At 42.1% G+C, this 22,309-nt stretch overlaps 1 protein-coding gene across 1 annotated transcript in view; it reads right to left on the reverse strand.

Annotated features, from left to right (window-relative positions):
- Positions 1-6,965, reverse strand: part of LOC145349754 (von Willebrand factor D and EGF domain-containing protein) — a 251,269-nt gene extending 244,304 nt beyond the window's left edge. Inside the window, exon 1 of the mRNA XM_080198288.1 lies at positions 6,750-6,965. Within this exon, the coding sequence (XP_080054414.1) occupies positions 6,750-6,849 (100 nt within the window). The 5' untranslated portion in view covers positions 6,850-6,965. The remainder of the gene's footprint in view (positions 1-6,749) is intronic.
- Positions 6,966-22,309: the final 15,344 nt, after the last annotated feature.

Genomic DNA, 22,309 nt, shown 5'->3' on the forward strand with positions numbered 1-22,309 from the left:
ACAACCCTTCTCTCCACTGGTCCCCATCGGTTCCGACAACCAGCATAGCAATATTGGAACTGCGGCCTTCAACACACCGGCCCCCACTGATCTCAGCGGCAAGAGCAGCAAGTCTGAAGCCAGACCTTCATTCCACCAGCGCCTAACCCCTCTGACCTTACTCTGACTCAGACCACAAGAAACGACAAGTGGTTGTGAACGTAGCCCAGTCCGCAAACCAGCCTCCCATCCATTGACTCTGTCTACATTTCCCACTGTCTCACAAAAGCAGCCAGCACGATCAAGGATTCCATGCACGTCAGACATACTCTCTTCCATCAGAAAAAAATTGGAAGTCAGAGAACACAGTCCAACCAACCCTAGAACACGTACTTCCCTGCTGCCATCAGACTTTTGAACAGACCTACCAAATATTAAACTGATCTTTCTCTGCACCATAGATACGACTAACAATATATTCTGCACGCTCTCATTTTCTTCTCCCCAACATATTCTATGAACAGTATGTTTTGCCTCTATAGTGTGTGAGAAACAATAGACGTGACAATAATAAATCAAATCAAATACATGCCATCACACCAGTTCATTTTTTGTCAGTGCAACCATGTTTTACATTGAACCATTGTGTTACACCAGTAAACATCTGCCTGGATAAGAAATAGCAATGTACAGTATGAAATATGATCTGCTTTATAATTAAGTCAGCTCTTTTGAATAGTAGATTGGGTGGCCATATAGAGCACGAACTTCAAGTTGGAGACAACTTAGCTGTGTCATGCAACGAAGCCTAGTGCTTGATATTTCTTTCATACCACCAGTGAAACTTCACTTGGACATGGTCAGCTGTGTCAGGTTAAGTGCTTTGACATGCTCAAGGTGTCACTTTAATTATTATCTAGTGGATCTATTGTGAATAAAATAGGAGATCTTGGTAAGATGTTTGAAGTGATTTGTGTGTCCTGTGTGATTCATCTGCACTCAGCCAAGAAACCTATTCACAACTATCTCTTCCTACCAGTTCCTTCAACTCACCCGAATAATCATCTTTCAATGCGGTAAGCAGCACATTGTCATAACATTGCTTTCCACCGGTGGCTATTACTAATTGCCCATTTACCCATCTTATGTTAGCTTGGTAACCATTCTCCATAACCTATTGTGCGGAATACCCTTAATGTTAGATCGAAACTCAAAGTTCAAATTTCCACCTTTTCAGCTCACAGCTTTGCCTGCTGTAAATGTTTAGCAGACATTAATGTGCTGGCAGTCCAACTCTCTTCCCATTCATTTGATCGGTGGAAAATCTAGCCTCTTCATTTTGAACATTTTTCATTCATTACCACAGTGTGTGCAAGACTGGCATTTACAAGCCATGCACACTACACTTAAAGCACCAGTGATCAGAATGGACACAACTTAACAGCTTATTAAGACCATTGGAAAAGGAAGCTATTAGTCAAAGGTGTTGATGTTGGACTGGAGTCACTTTAGGCCAGACTGTGTAAGGGGAGCAAGCAGATTTCCTTCCCAAAAGAATGTTAGCAAATTAATCACAATAATCTGTCACCTTTGCTGATATTTTACAGCTTTGTGATTTCTAGATATTTTAAAATGAATTCAATTTCACAAACTACCACAGTGACATTTCAACCTATGAGCATTTTTCTTTATCGAGATCAGAGCGCAGCATGTGTTGCATGCTCCTACTGAGTACACCAACAGATTAACACAAAGTTTAACTGCCGATCTCATTTAGTGTATTATTATCGAGCTGTTTCCACCATTCAAGACCAAGAGCCACCTCACTGGTCACAAGGTGAGGAAATAAGGTCAGTGGGCTTGGATACAAGCCAAGGACCACAGGGTTTTGGGGAATCAAGCAAGGGGCGATCAATGACTAGCAGTTACCTGTAATGCTAATGTGGAGATATTTCCACTTTACAATGTCTTTGGAATGGCAACCCCTAGTGGTTCCTTTTGAAACTGTTGATTTGACTGGTGTGCATGATGTATGCTGTGGTCACTTGCCATCTAATTTTTCAATTTTCATGGAATCATAGAATCCTGACAGTGCAAAAGGAGGCCATTCAGCACATTGAGCCTGTACCAACAAGAATCCCACCCAGGCCCTACACCCATGATATCCCACATATTTGCCATAAAACCGTAAGACATAGGAGCAGAATTAGGCCACTCAGCCCATCAAGTCTGCTCTGCCACTCAAATCATGGCTGATATTTTTCTCATCCCCATTCTCCTGCCTTTTCCCCATAGTCCTCGACTTCTTTATCAAGGATCTTTCTATTTTTGTCTTAAAGACACCCAATGACCTGGCCTCCACAGCCTTCTGTGGCAAAGAGTTCCAGAGATTCACCACTCTCGGGCTGAAGAAATTCCTCCTCATCTGTTTTAAAGGATCATCCCTTTAGCCTGAAGTTGTGCCCTCTGGTTCTAGTTTTTCCTACTAGTGGAAATATCCTCTCCAAGTCCACTCTATTCAGGTCTCGCAGTATCATGCAAGTTTCAATAAGATCCCTTCTCATCCTGCTAAATTCCAACAAGTACAGACCCAGAGTCCTCAACCGCTCCTCATACGACAAGCTCTTTATTCCAGGGATCATTCTTGTGAACTTCCTCTGGACCCTTTCCAAGGCCAGCACATCTTTCCTTAGATATAGGACCAAAAACTACTCAGTACTCCAAATGGAGTTTGACCAGAACCTTTTATAGCCTCAGAAGTACATCCCTACTCTTGTATTCTAACCCTCTCACCATGCTCGTCCCACTTACACTAAAGGGCAATTTAGCATGGCTAATCAACCTAACCTGCACTCTTTTGGACAATGGGAGGAAAACAGAGCACCTGGAGAAAACCCACACCAACATAGGGAGAAATGCAAACTCCACATAGACAGTGATCTGAGGCTGAAATAGAACCCAGGTCCCTGGCGCTATGAGATAGCAGTGCTCTCCACTGTGCCACCAAGCTGCCTAGAATTAAGACCCCATATACAGTTACCTAATGTCAGCTTCAGATGTGCATCCAGGACACTACAGAGGAGTTCTAATTTAAATAGCATTTCCAGTATGGTCCATGTGTGTACTCTCTGTCTCTTATATTGGACCCTTAGGCATCTACTGCCTGTAAAGTAGCTACAATGTAATCCAACTTCCAGACCACTTTCTCTGGATTTTTAGTCGAGGCTTAGGGATTACTTATCAAGTAACACAACCACTTCTCCACTGTACTCCTACTTCCTCATATGTGCTCCTGGTAGATGAGGCCTTCTGCTGGGGGCACAAACTGGAAATAATCGCTGAACTTTCTTCCTAATTTTTCTTTTTTTTTTCAAATGAACGTGTACCATGCAATAGTTTTTCTTCCAGCCTAGATTGCAATATCTCCTACATCCAACAACTGCACATCAGATTCAAATCAATACAGTATCCAGCTGGTCATGAAAGAGTTGCCCTCTTCATGTACTGGTTTGAGATATTGGCTTCATTCAATGTATAGTGGGACTTCAAATGTTGGTATGCATCTATGGTTAGGGGAGGGGAAAGAGAGTTTGGGCAGTAGATCCTTTTGCAATTGGTACATTTCCAGCAATTGTAACAGATATCCAGATTCCAATCCCTTCTCTTAAGTAATATGTCACTTCTCGGCCTTTTAGCTAAGATCAAGTGTAGTTTTGCATCCTGCACTTGGCTGAAGTCCTGAGGTTACATTAAGGCTTCATTTGAAGCAATTTCTTAAAGTGGCATCTCAGCCTTTTGGCAAAGATGCAAATGAGGTCAAGCCTTGGAGGAGGTGCAATGCCTGCTCCAATTAGATTGGATCGTGTCGATCAAGCCCAAGACAGGAAGTGGGATGCCTGTCTTGTCAGTTTGGATCAGGAATGTCTCACTTGCTGAGACTTTGAATTGGACTTTGATTGGGTTGAATTGGATATAAACAAAAAAAAACCTCACTTAATGGTGGACACAGTAATACAATTCAGGCCATCATGTTCTGTCCCGCTGATGATCAAAATATTTTCCTCTGCATCCCCAGCCACTTGGCAGCGACAAATCTGATCCAATATCCCAATGTCATTATACCCCTGCGCCCACCCTGATTTTCCCTTTCCTCTTGCATATCTCTGACCTGGCTGGAGCGAAGGGGGACAATCAGGGTACCCCCCAGATGGTCAGGCAGTGGGGTGGTGCCCCTTGGGCACTGGCACCCTGGTAATGCAAGGCTGGCCCCCCTGGCATTGCCAAAGGGGGAAAGAGGGGTAACTTTCAGAGGGAGCGGAGGCTATAGACTGGGGGAGGCCGGCAGGGGTGGGAAGTTTTGGGGCTGACTCGGAAATGATTGGGGGGGGGGGGGGGGGGGGTGCAGGGAACCAGCAAAAATCGGGCCAGTGGGGGATTCAGAGAGCTGGCAATGGGGGGGATCGCGGGGAGGCCAGCAGTTGGGGGGACCACTGCACGTGTTGATCTCGGTGCTGACAGCAGGGATAGGCTCCGCCCACAACTTTATAAAGATATAAATGCTAATAACCTCTGCAGCAGTGTACAGGGTCTTCTTTGAACTCCAACTGAAAAAGTTAGCATGAATTACCCCAGTTTTCACATGAATTCGACACTCAGAATTTGTTAGAAAGAATCCCAGCCATAACCATAAAATGGTTACAGCACAGAAGGCCACTTCACCCATCGTATCCATGCAGCACCGCTTGTGCCCCACAGTCCTGAATTTTCCTCTTTTCAGGCAATGTTCTAATTTATTTTAAAGTCACCACTGAACTGCCTCTCTATCCTACTTTAAGGCTGGGTATTCCAGCTCCTTACCAATTTGCTGTAGAAAGATGTTTCTCTCTTCAGTCATCTTTGATTCTTTTGCCATTCCCTTGAAATCAGTGTCCTTCAGTTTAGAACTCCTACAACAATGGAAACAATTTCTCGCTGGCTGCTCTGTCCACGATCTTCCTGACCCTCTATCAAATGTCCTCTCAGCCTCCTCTTCTCTTCACGCATAACTGAAGTCTCATATCTCTGGAACCATTCTCATGAATGTTTCTGCACCCTACATAGAGCTTTCACACCCTTGCTGAAGTGTAGCGTCCAGAATTGGGCACAATAAATTGTTTCTATTATAAGTATATGAAGTCTTGTGTCAACAGATAGTTGGTCAATATGAATCTCTCTTCTCTGCTGTTTTACAATCAAGCTAAACAAATGTATCATAAATTTTCATTGCCTTTCTTTTTATGACCATAAGTACACATGCTTTGGAAGATCCCAGTGTGTAAATCAACAAATATGTCAAACTCAGCTACAAATGACCATAAATTTCTATCTGACAATGGAACAGACTAGATTATCAGTCACTGGTTATGATTAACTTTATGACTGGTGATATTTTCTATTGTTACTTGATGGTTGTAACATTTCCATAGTTTAAACAAGAGTACAATTTAAAAAAAACTTAGATTTTACCATCAGGGTGGTGTGGTGTCATGGTGGTTAGCACTGCTATCACACAGCACCAGGGACCTGAGTTCGATTCCTAGTTTGGGTCACTATCTGTGCAGAGTCTGCACATTCTCCCCACGGCTGCATGGGTTTCCTCCAGGTACTCCAGTTTCCTCCCGCATTCCGAAAGACATACTAGTTAGGTGCACTGGCCATGCTAAATTCTTCCTCAGTGTACCCAAACGGGCATCTGAGTGCGGCGACCAGAAGATTTTTTCATTGCAGTGTTAATGTAAGCCTACTCGTGACCCTAATCAGTAAACTTTAAAGCAGAAAAATGAACCTATTTTAAAAGCCACAATTTCTAGTGGACCAATTAGTGCCATGTCCTGTTTGAATACCGGGGAAGGTGAACGTATGCCAAACCTTGAAGTTTGCTCAAAAGTTGGCTGTGTAACATCAAACAGCCCCTTTCATCTGATTGTGCGATAGTTTTAGCTTGAGCGAGGGATAACCAATTGACTATACGGGAAAGACATTATATATTTAAGACGTGTTAAATATACACATATCAGCCGAAGATGCTTGGAATGAATAGCTCTGATTTTATAATGCTGACAACACTGTCAATATAACAATAAAACTGATGCCTGCAGTGACTAATGCCCGGTCCGCAACTTAGACAAGCACGCTGACATTGTTTTGGTTCGATTCAACTTACAATCTGGGGAAATGCATTGGGTTTCATCTCAGGGCACTCTTTTAAAGAATTGATATGCATGTACATTGTTCGTCATCAAAAAGAAATCTGACAAGGTACCCTACCAATAGCATTGTAAAATCAGCACCTCGATTGTAACCAGTGATCTTTATCTAACACCCCGCATCCTCCTCGCTGCAATTTTGAGTCTCTTCAGCTGCCCCCCCCACACCCCCCACCTCAAACCCCTGTTTGTCTGCAAGTTGCGCCAGCGACCTCCCAAGATTTAGAAACAACAAAAGACAGCCATAAAACTGTCTCAAACCTTCTGAGAGGGCTAACTTAACAATTGACACACTCAAGTATCTTTCCTGTCCGCTTAAAGTAAGACAGCAGAATGCAGCTGCCAACTCTTATAATGCAGAGTGATTAAGCATTTTCAGATCCAATAATTATCTTTTTTGGCAAACGCATCAATCGTCCCTCGCATTCCTACGCAAATGTGTGCAAAAAAGATATGTTTCTTTAAAAAAAAAACACCCAAGCCAAAGTTGAACATTCTCGCCTTCAAATAAAAACTTAATCTTACCAAACTGGGCAAGAGACAGGCACACGTTGAGTAGAACAAGCCCAAAGAGATGATAGTAACCAGATGATGCTGGAAGGAGAAGAGGGGACAGGAGACCCATGGTGAATTCAGCCTTTCATTTGAGCCGCAGCCTTCCCCCCCGAACCGCTGAGAGTCCTTGTTCATTCCAAGTGGGGTCCCATCATCAGAAAAAGCTGCGGAAAGTCAGTGAGAGCGCAGTCAGCCGGCGCCATGCAATCCCGGGCTGGTGTCAGATCGCAGTAATCCTGCAGAGGGCTCACAACATTCCCACATTAGCATTTCCCGAGACAGGAAAAACGTGCTCGTGTGTCCAGCCCGTAGAGATGTTCAGGATCAGATACGGTTCAGAAGCTCAGCGTACCCATTCAAAAGGAGACACCCCTTTTACCACTTGTTGTTAGATAGGTAAATTTCATTCTGTTCATCATTTAAAAAAAACAGATTAAAGATAGGAAAACGAACATAGTATCGTTCACTTTTTTACTGGGAATTTTGTCTGTTGCCCACTTCTACAGAGAGAACATTCCTTTTTTTTCCCATACTGATTTGCAAGTGATTTAAAAAGTCCTCAATTTTGAATGGTGCAATTCCATTAACTAATTTAATTACTGATAACAGATAAAATAAGAGCCTATCCCTTACTTCTAACAATGATACTGAGTTCAGTGACAGGGCCCCTGCTAATCAAGTCAAATACCTTAATTGGATCTTCCAGCTTTGTGGCAGCAATCATCCATGCGAGTGGTTTTGATGAGCCCTGTACATGGTGGAGGCATTGAGGGAGCAGGACTTAAGTTGTTAATGAGGCTTCGACTAAGATAAATGACACTAAGATGGATAATCCAGCTGTGATGTGGACAATATTTATATTAAATAGTGACCACAGAGAGTGTGTTTTACTCATCGTGTCCGATTCCATACCAGAGTGGCTGACTCTTAATTGTCCTCCGATGTGGCTTAGCAAGTGACCCATTCTCAAGATGGGAATAAATGCTGATCTTAGTGACACCCACATCCTGAGAATGAGCAAAAACAAATTCATTCTAAAAATGTAGGCAGGAATTCTCTGGCCGTTCACTGGATTCTCCAGTCCTGCCGGCAGTGCATCCCCTTGCCCGCAGGTTTCTCGCAGGTGTGGGGTGAAATCAATGAGAATTCCCATCAACAACAGCAGGACCAGAGAATCCCGCTGCTCGTAAACAGTGCGCCACCTCCCGCCTGCGGGAAACACGTGTCTGGGAGTCCAAAGGCTCTGGCCCGTAGAATCATAGAAGCCCAGCAGTGCAGAATGAGGCCATTCAGCCCATCAAGTCTGCCCCAACTCTCCAATAGAGCATCCCACCCAGGACCTAACTTTGTAACCTCAAGTATTTACCCCACTAATCCCCCTGACCTGCACATCTTTGGACTGTGGGAGGAAATGAGAGCATCTGGAGGAAACCCATGCAGACACAGGGAGAATGTGCAAACTCCATACAGATGGTCACCCAAGGCCGGAATTGAACTTAGATCCCTGGCACTGTGAGGCAGCAGTGCTAACCACTGTGCTGCCCCTATCTGGGTATCACAGAGGCTCAAGCAGGCTTTAAAAGAAACAAAATGTTGAATATTGAGGAAAATGCAGTAAGACAAAGTGTGAATCGTATGGTAGAACAAGATCGTTTCTCCATAAAAGCAGAAGAAACAAATAGCAATTCTAAAATCTATTGTGGACAAATACAAGTGGTGGTACAATGGCACAGTGGTGAGCACTGCTGCCTCACAGCGTCAAGGACCTGGGTTCAATTCCCAGCTTGGTTGACTGTGTGGAGTTTGCACGTTCTCCCTGTATTGGGATGAGTTTCCTCCAGGTGCTCCGGTTTCCTCTCGCAGTCCGAAAGGCATGCTGGTTAGCCGCATTGGCCATGCCAAATTCTCCCTCACAGGCACCAGAGTGTGGCAACTGGGGATTTTCACAGTAACTTCATTGCAGTGTTAATGTAAGCCTACTTGTGACACTAATAAATAAACTTAAAAGGAGTTGGAAGTACAACCAGAAGTACAGCCAGACAAGACTGTAGACAGACAATGCACTCAAACAGATTATTGCCCCGAAAGACTCCTCAAAGAATCAATAAGTGCCCCGGAAGAACATCAAGAAAGTAAGTTGAATACTATTTCTGAAAAAGCTGCATAGGAGCTAGCAGTGGTGAGAAAGCAATCCACTGAAGCCCAGCATGAGTTGCCAAGAGATCAGCAAGAAAAAGAACAATTGAAAGAACAGCTAATCATCCTCCAAGAATCAATGCCAAAGAAAGATAGAACCCTACAGCAACACAAAAAAATGAAAATTGCTTTGAACAAAAGAATGGAAGAACAGAAGAACAAAAAAAGAGACTTAGTTTAATTACAAGAAAAGTCAAAGTGAAGAAGCAATTGAGCTTCATTAAGGAAAGGAAAACCTACAGGCTACAAGGAACCCTCAGCTCGAAGTTCATTCCTCTGGAAAATTACAGAGAAGCAAAATCAGTTCAATGTCTCTCTGAAAGAACTGAAGAACCAATTTTCAGAGAAGTCTCAGTAATGATCTATAAATGGGGTGGAAAACAAAAGGTGCATAAAAGAGACTACAGAGTTGAAGAAAATGATTGAATATTTGGGAAAAAACTTGGAAGAACATATCTTTCCAAAAAGATTATAGAATCCCTACAGTGCAGAAGGAGGTCATTCAGCCCATCAAGTCTGCACTGACTCTCTGACGGAGTATCTTACCAGCCCTCTCCCCCATCCTATCCCCGTAACTTCTCGCATTTACTCGGCTAATCCTTCTGATCTACATATCTTGGGACACTAAGAAGCAATTTATCACAGCCAATCCACCTAACCTATGCATCTTTGGACTGTGGGAGGAAACCAGAGTTCCCAGAGGAAACTCACACAGACATGGGGAGAATGTGCAAACTCCACACTGTCACCCAAAGCCGGAATTAAACCCGGGTCCCTGGCACTGTGAGGCAGCAGTTCTAACCACTGTGCCATCATACATGTATGGAGATATGAAAACTAAGAACTTAGAATGGCAAGAGAAAGTTGAAATTCTCATAAAAGAATGTGAACTGTCTCAGAAACAATTGGCAGAAGTACATTTATAGAATGTGAGCCTGAAGGCACAGGAGAATTATCCTCTGTTGAGGAAAAAAATGATCAGTGTAGAGAACCAATTATCATTTATGAAAGATGAGTTTGATAATGAAATATGAGAACTGACGAGAACACTGGAGTGTTACTCATAGGAAGTGGAACTCTTAAAAGAGGATTTGAACCTCCTAAATGATGAACGGTCAAAACAAATTCAAAGTAGATCATCAATCAAAACTTCAAGCATCGGAAGTCTCTCGTAAGCATTGTGGAAAATGCCTGGAACAGGAGAAATTATTGCTGATACATCTTAACGGTTGGTTGAAAGCAGAATTAACAACCATGATTAAAGAGGGGCCTGGGTTGTTTTGCTGGAAAGAGAGTCTAAATGTTCACACTCGGACACAATGGCAATAGCATCTGTATCCACAATGATTAGACAACCAGCCTTCAAAGTGCCAGGAAGGTGTTGATAACGTTAAGTTATAGACAATTATGCTTCAGTTTGTCAATTTACATCCAAGATAGACTAGGGTTGGGATCTTAAGAATAGTTAGTCAGCATTTTTACCTGGATACAAAGTCCACGTGATTTGCATTGTCATGGAATTGGGCTTTGAGTTTGAGTAAGAATTGCCAGAAAAAACACCCTCACTGTAAAAGGTAATTCTTGGTTTAAACATTACCAGGCTAGGAAAGGAAAAAACTGGAAGTAATCTTTCAGCACCTGAGAATCACTTTGGACTGATTTCAAGAAAATTGAATGTCTACTTATTGGACAGTGTAAAGTATATTTGTGAAGTGGATTTTTGGTTATGTTAAAAGTAAGAAGGGAAAGTTCAGTTCTGTAGTTAAACTTTAAATGTGTATAACAATGGTATTTAGACTGTGAGGTTTTTAGTCTGTTTGTTGTAGTAGAAGTCTTAAAACATGAAGTTCTGTTGTCTTATTCTTTCAGCTATCATTGAAATTTCAAATTTTCTTTAAAAGTTAGTACGGAGATGAAAACACTATATGCATTGTGCTTATGTGCTGCCAACTCTCCCCTTGTACTGTGCAATACATTGGCAATGGTACCTCCACCTGTATTTTGGGACAGAGAAATTCTTTACTATTCACTTAAGTAATTGTCAAAATCTTAAGATATGCAAAGGCCAATAACCTCAGCTGATCTCTAGTTAAATCATCCTTTTTTGTGCCTCACCTTCCATAATGCATAAGCTTAATATGATTAGCTTGTAATAAGATCAAATTCACATTGTCTGATGCCCCTTGAAGTCTTGGCTGTCTTGGAACACATTCCAACAATGTATATTACGCTATTCATTACAGTAGCTTTACAGAAAAATGTGCCATATGTTTTAATTCAGAGTATGAACATTAGAAAAAAGAAAAGATTACCTAGATCAGCTCTTCTGGGTACCTTGGTGTCGCTCCTGACTTGTCAATGCCACTCCACTGTCTATGAGGCTCAATTCTGGAGTATAATTAAATATTCACCACACACCCTGATGGGTGCAGCTGAAATGACATCCAAGTAGCTTGACACCTTCCTAGAAAAAGTAGCCCTGCTTGCTTGGTACCGATGCCCATGAACTTAATGTCCATTCCCTCCCCTCATGACTGTGAATGCAAGATATGCTACCTACAAGCTGCACTGCAGTGACCCACCAAGCTTACATTGATAGGACTTCCCAGCCCTAAGACCTGTGTCACTAGGGAAAAGAACAGCAATGATATCTTTGCAATACTTCAGGATTTCCCACCTAGTCACACAATACACACGGTGTCACAGTGGTTAGCACTGCTGCCTCACAGCACCAAGGACGCGGGTTCAATTCTTGGGCCACTTCTGTGTCAAGTTTGAAAATTTCCCTGTGTCTGTGTTGATTTCCTCTGGGTGCTCCGGTTTCTGCCCACATTCAAAGATGTGGGTTAAGTGGATTGTCCATGCCAAATTGTCCTTTAGTGCCAGGGGAAGTAGCAGGGCAAATATGTGGGGTTGCAGGGTTGGGACCTAGTGCAGACTCAATGGGCCGAATGGCCTGCTTCTGCACTATAGGGATTCTATAATTCTATGATTCATCTACCCTCACTGGGATATATGTCACCATTCCTTCACTGTTACTGAAACAAAGTCCTGACCATCCCCTGCTTAACATACTTGCAAGGACAACTTCAGTGCAGTGACTGCATAAGTTCGTAAGTACAGCCCACAACCACCTTGTCAGAGCAGTTCATTAGGAGCAATAAATTCCACATTGACACATGTTAAGAGATGGAAAACTGGTGAAATGTTAGAGAATTGAGTCTCAGAAAGAATCTTCAAGATTGGGCATCCATACATTGTGAAAATGTCAGGAAGATGAACAGATAAAAAGAGGGTAAGAGCAGGGAGAATTATGTCGCAATATTATGATTTTATGCAATGGTCAGGTTTTTGAAACTCCTCGCAAAAGAAATACGAGGGCTGACAGAACCAAGAAGCATTAAAATTCACTGACAAGGCAAATAGGACAGAAATCTAACTTCCAAATTTGTAGCATGGTCATCGGTGAATGCCAGTGCATGGATTATTTCAACATGTTTCTATCCTTTGTGATGCATTTTAAAGTAGTGTTAAAATGGGATATTATATAAACATCTTTCTGCTATGTCAAGGAGAATGAACCATAGAGTGCCAATAGACCAAAAGATCATTGCCTCCATGTTAAATTGTATGAAGTATCACACAGATCACACTGTACTCTTGTTATTAAGGAAAAGGAGCCTGTTTGTCTTTTTGCAAATGTCTGAAACAGCAAAGTTTAATTGTATAGTGAATTGTTACGTTTCTTAAATTGCACAGGGAACTGAAACTCTTCAACTGAAATACACGCTCAGGCAATTTCCACAGATGTTTCCATGTGCTGCACAAAAATGTAATGTTTGAGTAATCTTTCCATTTTCATCTAGCAGAGTAACTCCTACACTGAAATGTTGTCCAATAGAAAAACACTAGGAAGGGGAAATAGCACCCTGTTACTTTAACAGCGTGATGACATCACTTACACAGTGTGATTAGCAGAGTCAGTACATGGGGTAATGAAAAGAGGGCCTGGTTGGGATTGTTGTCAGTGCAGGCTCAATGGACCAAATGGCCTCCCTCTGCACTGTAAAGATTCTATGTCTGGAATTCTACTATGCCGCCCACTACGGGAATTGGAGCAGGCAAGAGGCAGACAATGGAAAGGTTCATTAACCTCAAGTGGGATTTTATGGTTTTGAGATAAACGAGGCTGTAAAACCCGACCCTATGTATTCACACTTCTCATGGGAATTGTGCTGACCTCCATTCTCCCAAAGGGATTAACATACACATGCCTAATCTTTAAATTCTCCCTCAGTGTACCCGAACAGGTGCTGGACTGTGGCAACTCAGAGATTTTCATAGTAACTTCATTGCAGTGTTAATGTAAGCCTACTTGTCTCACTATTAATAAATAAATTTTAAAAGATGCAGACTCTCTTTAGGCTGTGCTAGGTCCTGTCGATATGAGTGTCCTTCCTGACCCATGCAGCCAATGAACAGCAAAAGGTGCACTGGTTGCTGGTAGAAGCAATAGGAATAAGTAAACAGCATAAAGTTGGTGCCCTGTCTCCATTGCACTGAATGGGTTTATACTACATTGTGATCCATAAGCCTATTTTTCTAAGTTATCCAGTTAACTCCAAAGAGCTTTATGGCTCTCCAATATGTGAAACAAAAATGTGACACTATTTGAAAAATGTAGGGGGAGGAAGAATGGAACATGAAAGGGAAATTAAAGAAGGAAGGGAAAGCAATGGTGGGAAATAAAGCTTTGGCTCTGAGTTTCTGTTTCACTGTGTTGGTTTTTTTGGATGCAATTCCTTCATTATCGAAGTACCTGGCGTGAAAGATCGCAAAATGTTAACTGAATTGGGCTCGGTGCAACACAAGTTTCCTGCAATCCTTTGCATAGATTTTACAAATCTTGTGCTGAAAGCAGCTCCCACCCACAAAACTGGTCACGCTGCCAGGGTGAATTAATCATCTTTGGGGGTTTCTGCTAATTGTACACAATTCATTTGTGGATTAAGTTGGATCTCATGGGCGTAAGGGCATTAAGAGATAAGGTTTTGAATTGATTATTCTTTTCATTTATTGATTAGGAACTTACTACTGTCACCCTCACCTAACGAGAGAATTATCTGGTATATTTTTAATCTTTTTAATTTTTATATTTTAAATTTTTAATTGATTGATGGTGTGATCACAAATGTTTATTTTTTGTGATAAACCTGTTTTTGGCTAGTTTTTTACCTGGTTCACATTGTACCAAGTTACTGCTCTGAAATAGATCAAGGAATATTTTTAAAACAAAATGTTTTAAGATGCTACCTGATTGTGCTGCTTCCTGGCAGATTTTGATTTTGGCGGAATGCAAATGAGTTGACTGGTAACCTATCTCAAATCAGGCACAATTTCTGCCTGGCATTACCATTGTGCCCAAAGCAAAAACTCAAAACATACATAGAAACTAGAAGCAGGAGCAGGCCATTCAGCCCTTCGAGCCTGCTCCGCCTTTTTTTTTGATCATAGCTGATCACTGAATTAGATATCCTGATCCCCCCTTCCTCCCATATTCTTTGATCCCTTTAGCCTCAAGGGCTATATCTAATTTCTTCTTGAAATCAGACCTCAGCTATATTCGTTGGTAGTGAATTCCACAATTCACCACCCTCTGGGTGAAGAAATTTCTCCTCACCTCAGTTCTAAAAGGTTCACCTCTTATGTTCAAGCTAGGACCCATAGTTCTTGACTTCCCCCACCATTGGAAACTTTTTGTCTGGATCTACCTTGTCTAACCTTTTTAGAATTTTCTGAGATCCCCTCTCAGTCTTCTAAACTCCAGTGAATACAAAACTAACTGACTTAGTCTCTGCCCTTAAAGGAGGAGAGCTGACTGCAGATGATTTAACCTGAGGATCACACCTCAGGCAAGGTGGAGAAGGCATGCATTCATGAATAACCTCATCCAGGATTATACAGATTTCATCAGTATAGCCAATGATGCCTGCACTGGTTTGACCACATTCATTGGATGGATGATTGTCATATACACAAAGATGTTCAATGCAATCAATTGGTGACTGAGTCGCACCCTATACTTCCATACTTCTGCTGTAAGAACAGTTGCAGGTAAGATATGAAGATGGCAGAAATCGACAATGACAACTGGGAGATAGTCACTGATGACCAGGATCTCTGGAAGGAGATTCTTTAGAAGGGCATTGGAAGAGGTGATCAGAAATGAAAAGCTCAGCTGGCTGAGAATCCAGTCCATAGAAAACAGAGGCCAGCAGATTGTGCACATTCTCAGTCCTCTATCTTCCTCAGCAGAAAATGATGCAGAGACTGCCATGCCAGGGTGGGATTCCTGAGCCACACACAATGTGATGCTTAACACTGAATTCACCACCCCAGCACAAATCATCGTTTTGCAAGATGGAAGGCTGCTAAAATATTGGATTGATACTTAATTCACTGTCAGATTAGTCCAGTTGGGTGGACAGCTGGTTCATGGTGTGGAGTGACACCAACAGTCCAGATTCAATTCCAGTACTGGCTGAGGTTATTCATGAAGGCACCACTTTCTCAACCTTGCTTGAAGTGTGGTGATCCTCAGGTTAAATCACCACCTGTCAGCCATTGTCCATCTGGGACTATGGTGACTTTACCATTTTATCGTTTTACTGTGCAACAGGACATTGACTCTTGCCTTAATTGATGTGTGCAAATGTTTTTCTCTGTCTGGGCTGTAATTCACATTACAAGGTTCAGGACAGAGCTCATAGAAGCCATCTTCAGGGGAACGGTTCTTTCAAAGAACATTTGACCAAACAAACATTATGCTTGCTGCACACTTGTGAGGTATTCTGATCCACTTGTCAATTAACCTCAGCTGCCAGAAGCTGCATCCTGCTAATCCATCATTTGTCCACACACTGTGTGGAATTTAGTTCATTTAGCTGGGGATTGAAAGGATAGAATGGACAGAGGATGTAAGCTTGCTGGTTGCAAACAAATTAAGTCAGCAAGGAGTAAATAGATTGTTTAATACATTACACAATTGCCTTTCAAATTCTAAATAACCAAAAAGAACAGACGAAAACTTTAACATTGAAGTCATGGGCGAGAGGAAAATGCCATCTGGAATTTGAAAAGCCGTAGCAATTTTAAACTGTTGCATGAAAAATAGTTAATTCACAACATATTTTCATAATATATAAAATATATTCAATTAAAATGTCTCAAAATACATGAAGTTCAGAAACAAAGTTTTTTTTTATTATTATCTTCAAAATATTTGCAAAAATTTTGGATATTGAAATTTAAAAATGTCAGTATTTTGTAAATAATGATCAATGACTGGTGTTTATCCAAAGCTATGCATTATCAGCTGGCCTTTGTTGGGATGCGTTTCGACTAATGTCTGACCAGTACCCAGGTGCAGTGACAACTTAACAGTTGCAAAAGGTCCACTGCCACAACAGTTCTTTTTTTCAGTCAAGCTAACAGCTGCAGAAATGTCCATTCTTTCACATAACATTAAAAACATTCCACTCGACATTCGAAAACCGTCCACCGGGTCCAGGTGACCACTGTTCCTTTTTGAAATATGGTCACACACTGGGCTACAGGATATGCAGGAGCTGAATTGAGCATGAAGCAGTGTGTGTGTCTGTGTGTGATATTTGCTTGCCTTTGGAATGCTCAGATGTCAGGCTGCAACTTGATGCCAAAGATATCCTGTCAATTCCACATTAATGCACGAACAAAATAGCTTTATGCGGAAGTGTCATTACATCACACTTTAAATTCAGCCTCTTATTGGCAGTATGTAAAATCCAGTACAAATGTACAATATACAACCTCTATAAAACCAGATGATCGCCTTTTAAAACATTTTTGAAGTACATAAATTTTTTGGAATTTTATTTATGCTTGCCATTGGAAAATGGTTCCACCAACTCTAAGAAATTCTTGATAAGCGCAGGCCATATAGAATAAAATCAAAAGGGAAAATGCTGGAAAATCTCAGCAGTCCTGGCAGCATCTGTATGGAGAAAAGGGCTGACTTTCCGAGTCAGGATAGCCCTTTGTCAAAACTTTCATCCATATAAAATAAAACAAGAATATATTCTGTCTCGTATTTATGAAGGATAATCTTTAAAACATATTTTAATGCTGTACTAATTTATTGAGTATTTCATCTAGCCTTTTTGCATCAAACAGGTAAGGAGGTCAGTGGTATTTCCTCAGATTGTCTTCTGACCTCATGACAGCTTAGATCAAAAAGTCGTTTGGACTTCTGTAATCTATATAAACTCATGTAATGAGTGACATATTTCATGACTGACTAGACTGAACTACAAAGGGGATTTAATGCAAGGCTGAAATCACCTTCAGGGCATAGTAGGACAGTCTGACCACCCAAGACACATGTCAGGTAGGATTTATTACCAGAGCTCTTGCCTGTTGTTGTTGCAGTTTACACTGAAGTGCCATTAAATTTGTCTAAAGGACTGATCCGAAGAAGCAGAATCTGGATTTTTACTGATGGGTGGGTGTGGGAGAGGAAGGTGTAGGAACCCCCGAAGTTTGGACAATCCACACGTTGTCAATTTGAAATCGAGTACGGAGTTTAATGGTCAAAGCAGCCTGTCCCAATGGCTGATGGGATTAAGTCGCAATCAAACACTTATCATTCTGCCATCAGGCTTTTCAGCTCATCTGTTTTGTAAGAAGTTGTGTATAGTTTGATAAGTCTCAAGGAAAGGTTCCCAATCTTGTATAGTTTAACATTAAGGGCGGAATTTTCCTGTCCTGCCTGCCATAGGAATTGGAGTGAGAGGGACACAGTCCATGCAAAGGTAACCAGTAACTATGTACATGTATACTGTCTAAGGTGTAAGTTACAAACTGTCTCCAATTTTGCCTTTACTCACATCTCTGTCCAGTACAAGGCTGCCCTCTAGACTCGGGTTATGTGTTCTTTTACATCACAGTGTAAGTTGTACAATCCCACAGTAACCCTTTCTGTGCCTGATGCTTATATTGCACCTTCTCCCACAACCCCTGCCACTATCTTTATCCAATGTATTTACAACGTATTCCTGTTTTCCCAACATATTTACATTAATCATTCGGTAGTACAAAACTTGAGTATTGAAAAAGGAGACATCACAAAGCTTTGCATCTTGCACACATTTCACAAGAATACCAACATAAGTGAAACTAACTGTTTATATCGTATGAGGGCAGAGTACCAATGTGCAGAGGTGTTGCCTTGAATAATTAATTCTTCTGTTCCAGGCATTTCCTTCTCATGATTGAAGTTCACCGGGTTTTAATTGATGATCTACCTTTGTTGAATTTGCTTTGACCAGTTCATCATTCAGACAGTTCAAGTGCTCTTTCAAGAGTTCTACTTCCTGTGAGTGACATTCCAGCGTTCCCGATTTTCGTATCAAATTCACCTTTCTTACATGATAATTGGTTCTCTACACTGCACAAGAGAGCATAATTCTTCTGCACAATCCTTCAAGTTCACATTCTGTAATTGCACTTCTGCTAGTTGTTTCCAAAACTCTTCATGTTCTTTTGTCATAGAATCCCTACAGTACAGAAGGAGGCCATTCAGCCCATCGAGAACTTATATGCTCTCTTCTCTTTCCAGGTTCTTGATTTCACTTCAGTTATAGAGTCTTGGAGGTTTATAGCATGGAAACAGGCCCTTCAGCCAAACTTGTCCATGCTGCCCATTTTTTTAATACCCCTAAGCTAATCCCAATTGCCCACATTTTGCCCGTATCTCTCTATACCCATTGTACCAATGTAACAATCTAAATGCTTTTTAAAAGATAAAATTGTACCCACCTCTACTCTACCTCTGGCAGCTTGTTCCAGACACTCACCGCCCTCTGTGTGAAAAAATTGCCCCCCTGGACACTTTTGTATCTCTCCCCTCTCATCTCAAACCTATGCCCTCTAGTTTTAGACTCCCCTACCTTTGGGAAAAGATATTGACTATCTAGCTGATCTATACCCCTCATCATTTTACAGACCTCTATAAGATCATCCTTCAGCCTCCTACACTCCAAAGAAAAAAGTCCTGTCTATCCAGCCTCTTATAATTCAATCCATCAAGTCCTGGTAGCATCCTAATAAATCCTTTCTGTACTCTTTCTAGTTTAATAATATCCTTTCAATAATAGGGTGACCAGAATTGCACACAGTATTCCAATTGTGGCCTTACTAATGTCCTGTATGACACCATGGTTCTCGGTAATGTTGTGGTGTTTTTCCTTCTCATTCCTTGGTCTTTATCTACAATTAGATCTACAAGGTAAATCTTGAATTTTTGATTTTGCTTCTATCTTTTCTTCATCTATTTGCAGTTTGGAACACACAATTGCTTTGCTTTGCTTTCAATCATAGTCAAGTGACTCAGCACTGCCCCTTATATTGCAGTCCAGGTAATGTGTCGGGATTTTAAAAAAGATTTATTTTTAAGACTTCCTGAATGTTCTCTGTTTCTCCGGTGCCATCGTATGATTTGCTTGGTACTTGACTTTAGTCCTTTCATGGCTTTACTGGGGATTTTCTTATCCCTCTTTTAAGCTCTCTGTGCTCTCTTTAACCTAGAAGGTTGTCAAAGGCTTTTAATGTTTCATTCGGACTGAGATTACTTCATCAGCATGTTCGCCAAGTGAGGAGAACATTGCGTTAATCTGAACTTCTTCCAATTCCTGCTTAGACCCGATGTTCTCCATTAAGTTAAAACATTTTTTCCTCTGATTACACATCGGGTTTGGTCCTTGCATGAGTCTGAATTAGTTTGGAAAAGTTGATTTTTGATCAATGGTCATTAAATATCAAACGTGTGTACAGCTTTGAATGCTGTTCAGAAATCCAAGATGGCGCTGCCATTGGCTTCTTCACAGCAAAGTTTCAGTTCTTGTCCATTTTGGTGGGTTTCTGCAGAAATAACGTTAGGTGTTTGAGATTTTTAGCAATGACTCCCTGGATCAACCTTTCCGAGTCTTTGCCATAGTTACTAAGTATTATTGCATTGTGAACCAGGCTTTAGTCTGTGTCTTTTATCTGCTGATTAGTTGTTAATTAATTATTTATCTGTTTTTCTTTGTTCATAGCAAGCTTGGCCATGTGTTCAAGAACTGACTCGGGCTGTTCATGACGGTTGTTCTCATTGTTGCTGACTTTAAAAACTTTTTGAAATTTGTTCTGATCAAGACTTAAGTTTTTTAGGTCCACCCCTGCTAGACCTGGCTCTGCACCCTCTAGGCATTGAACCTGGATCTACAAGAGATTCATTGGAGCCTTCTACTACAGTGTGACGTTCCATTTCCAATACTATTTGGAGCGTTTATCTAGTTATCTATCTCCTTCTTCATCTGCACTTCTGGTCTTCTTCATCAGGTCACAATGCTGTTTCCAATCATCCAGGTTTTAAAATTCCTCTCCAGCTTCTGTAAAGATCTGGGTTATTCTGATGGTTGTCATCATGTTGTGAAACGCAAGTTCCAATCAGATGGAGAACTGGTGAAGAAAGGATGCAGCACATGGTACGTCCACAACAAGAGTAAGGTAGTGATTTGAATTGATTTAATTTATTGTTGTCACATGTATTAGTATACAGTGAGAAGTATGTTTCTTGCGTGCTACACAGATAAAGCATATCTTTCATAGAAGAGGAAAGGAGAGTGTGCAGAATATAGTGTTACAGTCATAGCTAGGTTTTAGAGAAAGATTAACTTAATGCGAGACAAGTCCATTCAAAAGTCTGACGGCAGTAGAGAAGAAGCTGTTCTTGAGTCACTTGGTACGTGTCCTCAGGCTTTTGTATTTTTTTACTGATGGAAGAAGGTGGAAGAGAGTATGTCTGAAGTGCGTGAGGTCCTTAATTATGCTGGCTGCTTTTCCGAGGCAGCGGGAAGTGTGGGCAAAGTCAATGGATGGGAAGTTGGTTTGCGTGATGGACTGAGCTTCGTTCTTGCAGTCTTGGGCAGAGCAGGAGCCATATGAAGCTGTGATAGAACCAGAAAAAATGCTTTCTGTGGTGCATCTGTAAAAGTCGGTAACTGACATGCCTTTGGGCCTGATTTTACCATTCTAAGTGCTGAATTTGAGCGCAATTCAGATCCCACTTGGAAATCTGCTTTCAGGCACCCCCACATGCACTTAGCCTGAGGAAAAAAATCGCAGGTCTGAATCACACTGTGGGCGGGGCTCAGTGTGCCTGAAACGATCAGAACTCTGAACTGCACGTGCGCAGTTAGAAAACAATTTGAAAAAGTGCACCCATGTCAGATTACTCCCAGGCTGCAAAAAGCAGAAAAAGCGGGGGTGATGGCCCCCACAGACACCATCCCACCCCCACAACATAACTGTCCCCTTTTTTCCACCCTCGCTTCCACTATCCAGGCTGATTGTGACCCCCTACCTCCCCCTGCCCCCACTGACCGCCTGCAGAGTGGCAGCGGACATCTTGTCTCCACCCACCAGAGATCAACCTGGCCTCCCCCACTCCTCCCACCAGTGAGCCATCTGTCCTCCACACCCACCAGAGATACATCTTACCTGCGTCTGTCCCCGCCCCACTTCCAAACCAGCGAGTGACCTGGCCTCCCCACCACCCCCCTCCAAACGAGACAATGATCTGGCCTCATTCCCCCACCCCCGCTCCACCCAGAGAATGATCTGGCCTCCCCCTCTCCCCCTACCTCCCCCCACCAGAGGTACATCTGACGCACCACCTCCCCCCTCCCCTCCCCTCCCCTCCCCTCCCCTCCCCACAAAAGAATGATCTGACCAACCCCCCCAACCCCCACTGATCTGAGTCAGAGAGCCATTGGAAGCGCTGAACTCACCTCTTCGACAGCTGGAGCGCCCAAAACAGACTTTTATTCAGCATATCCATCTTGGCACAATTCTGGATTGGCGAACACAGTGGTAAAAGGGGAAATGCTGAGAAAGTTGGGTGGGCAATTCATTAATTCAGTTGAAACACATGCAAATACATTTAAATCGCCATTGTGCCCATTTCAGGCGCGAATCAGATTGCGGCCATCCCCAGGCCTCGGTGAGTGGCCATCTGCACGGACACGGGCGTGGATCACATTAATGGCCTCATACCCGACTTTACCACATTTTTGGGTGGGAAACAATGGTAAAATCGGGCCCTTAGTCTTCTGAGAAAGTAGAGGCATTGGTGGGCTTTCTTAACTACAGTGTCAGCACTGGGGGGACCAGGACAAGTTGTTCATGATCTCAGCAAGATGGATTGTTGATAAGGAAAGCAGAAAAGAGGAGGTTGATTGGAGTGGTGGGGAAGC

Source organism: Carcharhinus amblyrhynchos, chromosome 11, assembly GCF_965287045.1.
Source record: "Carcharhinus amblyrhynchos chromosome 11, sCarAmb.v2.hapA, whole genome shotgun sequence".
Lineage (NCBI taxonomy): Eukaryota > Metazoa > Chordata > Chondrichthyes > Carcharhiniformes > Carcharhinidae > Carcharhinus > Carcharhinus amblyrhynchos.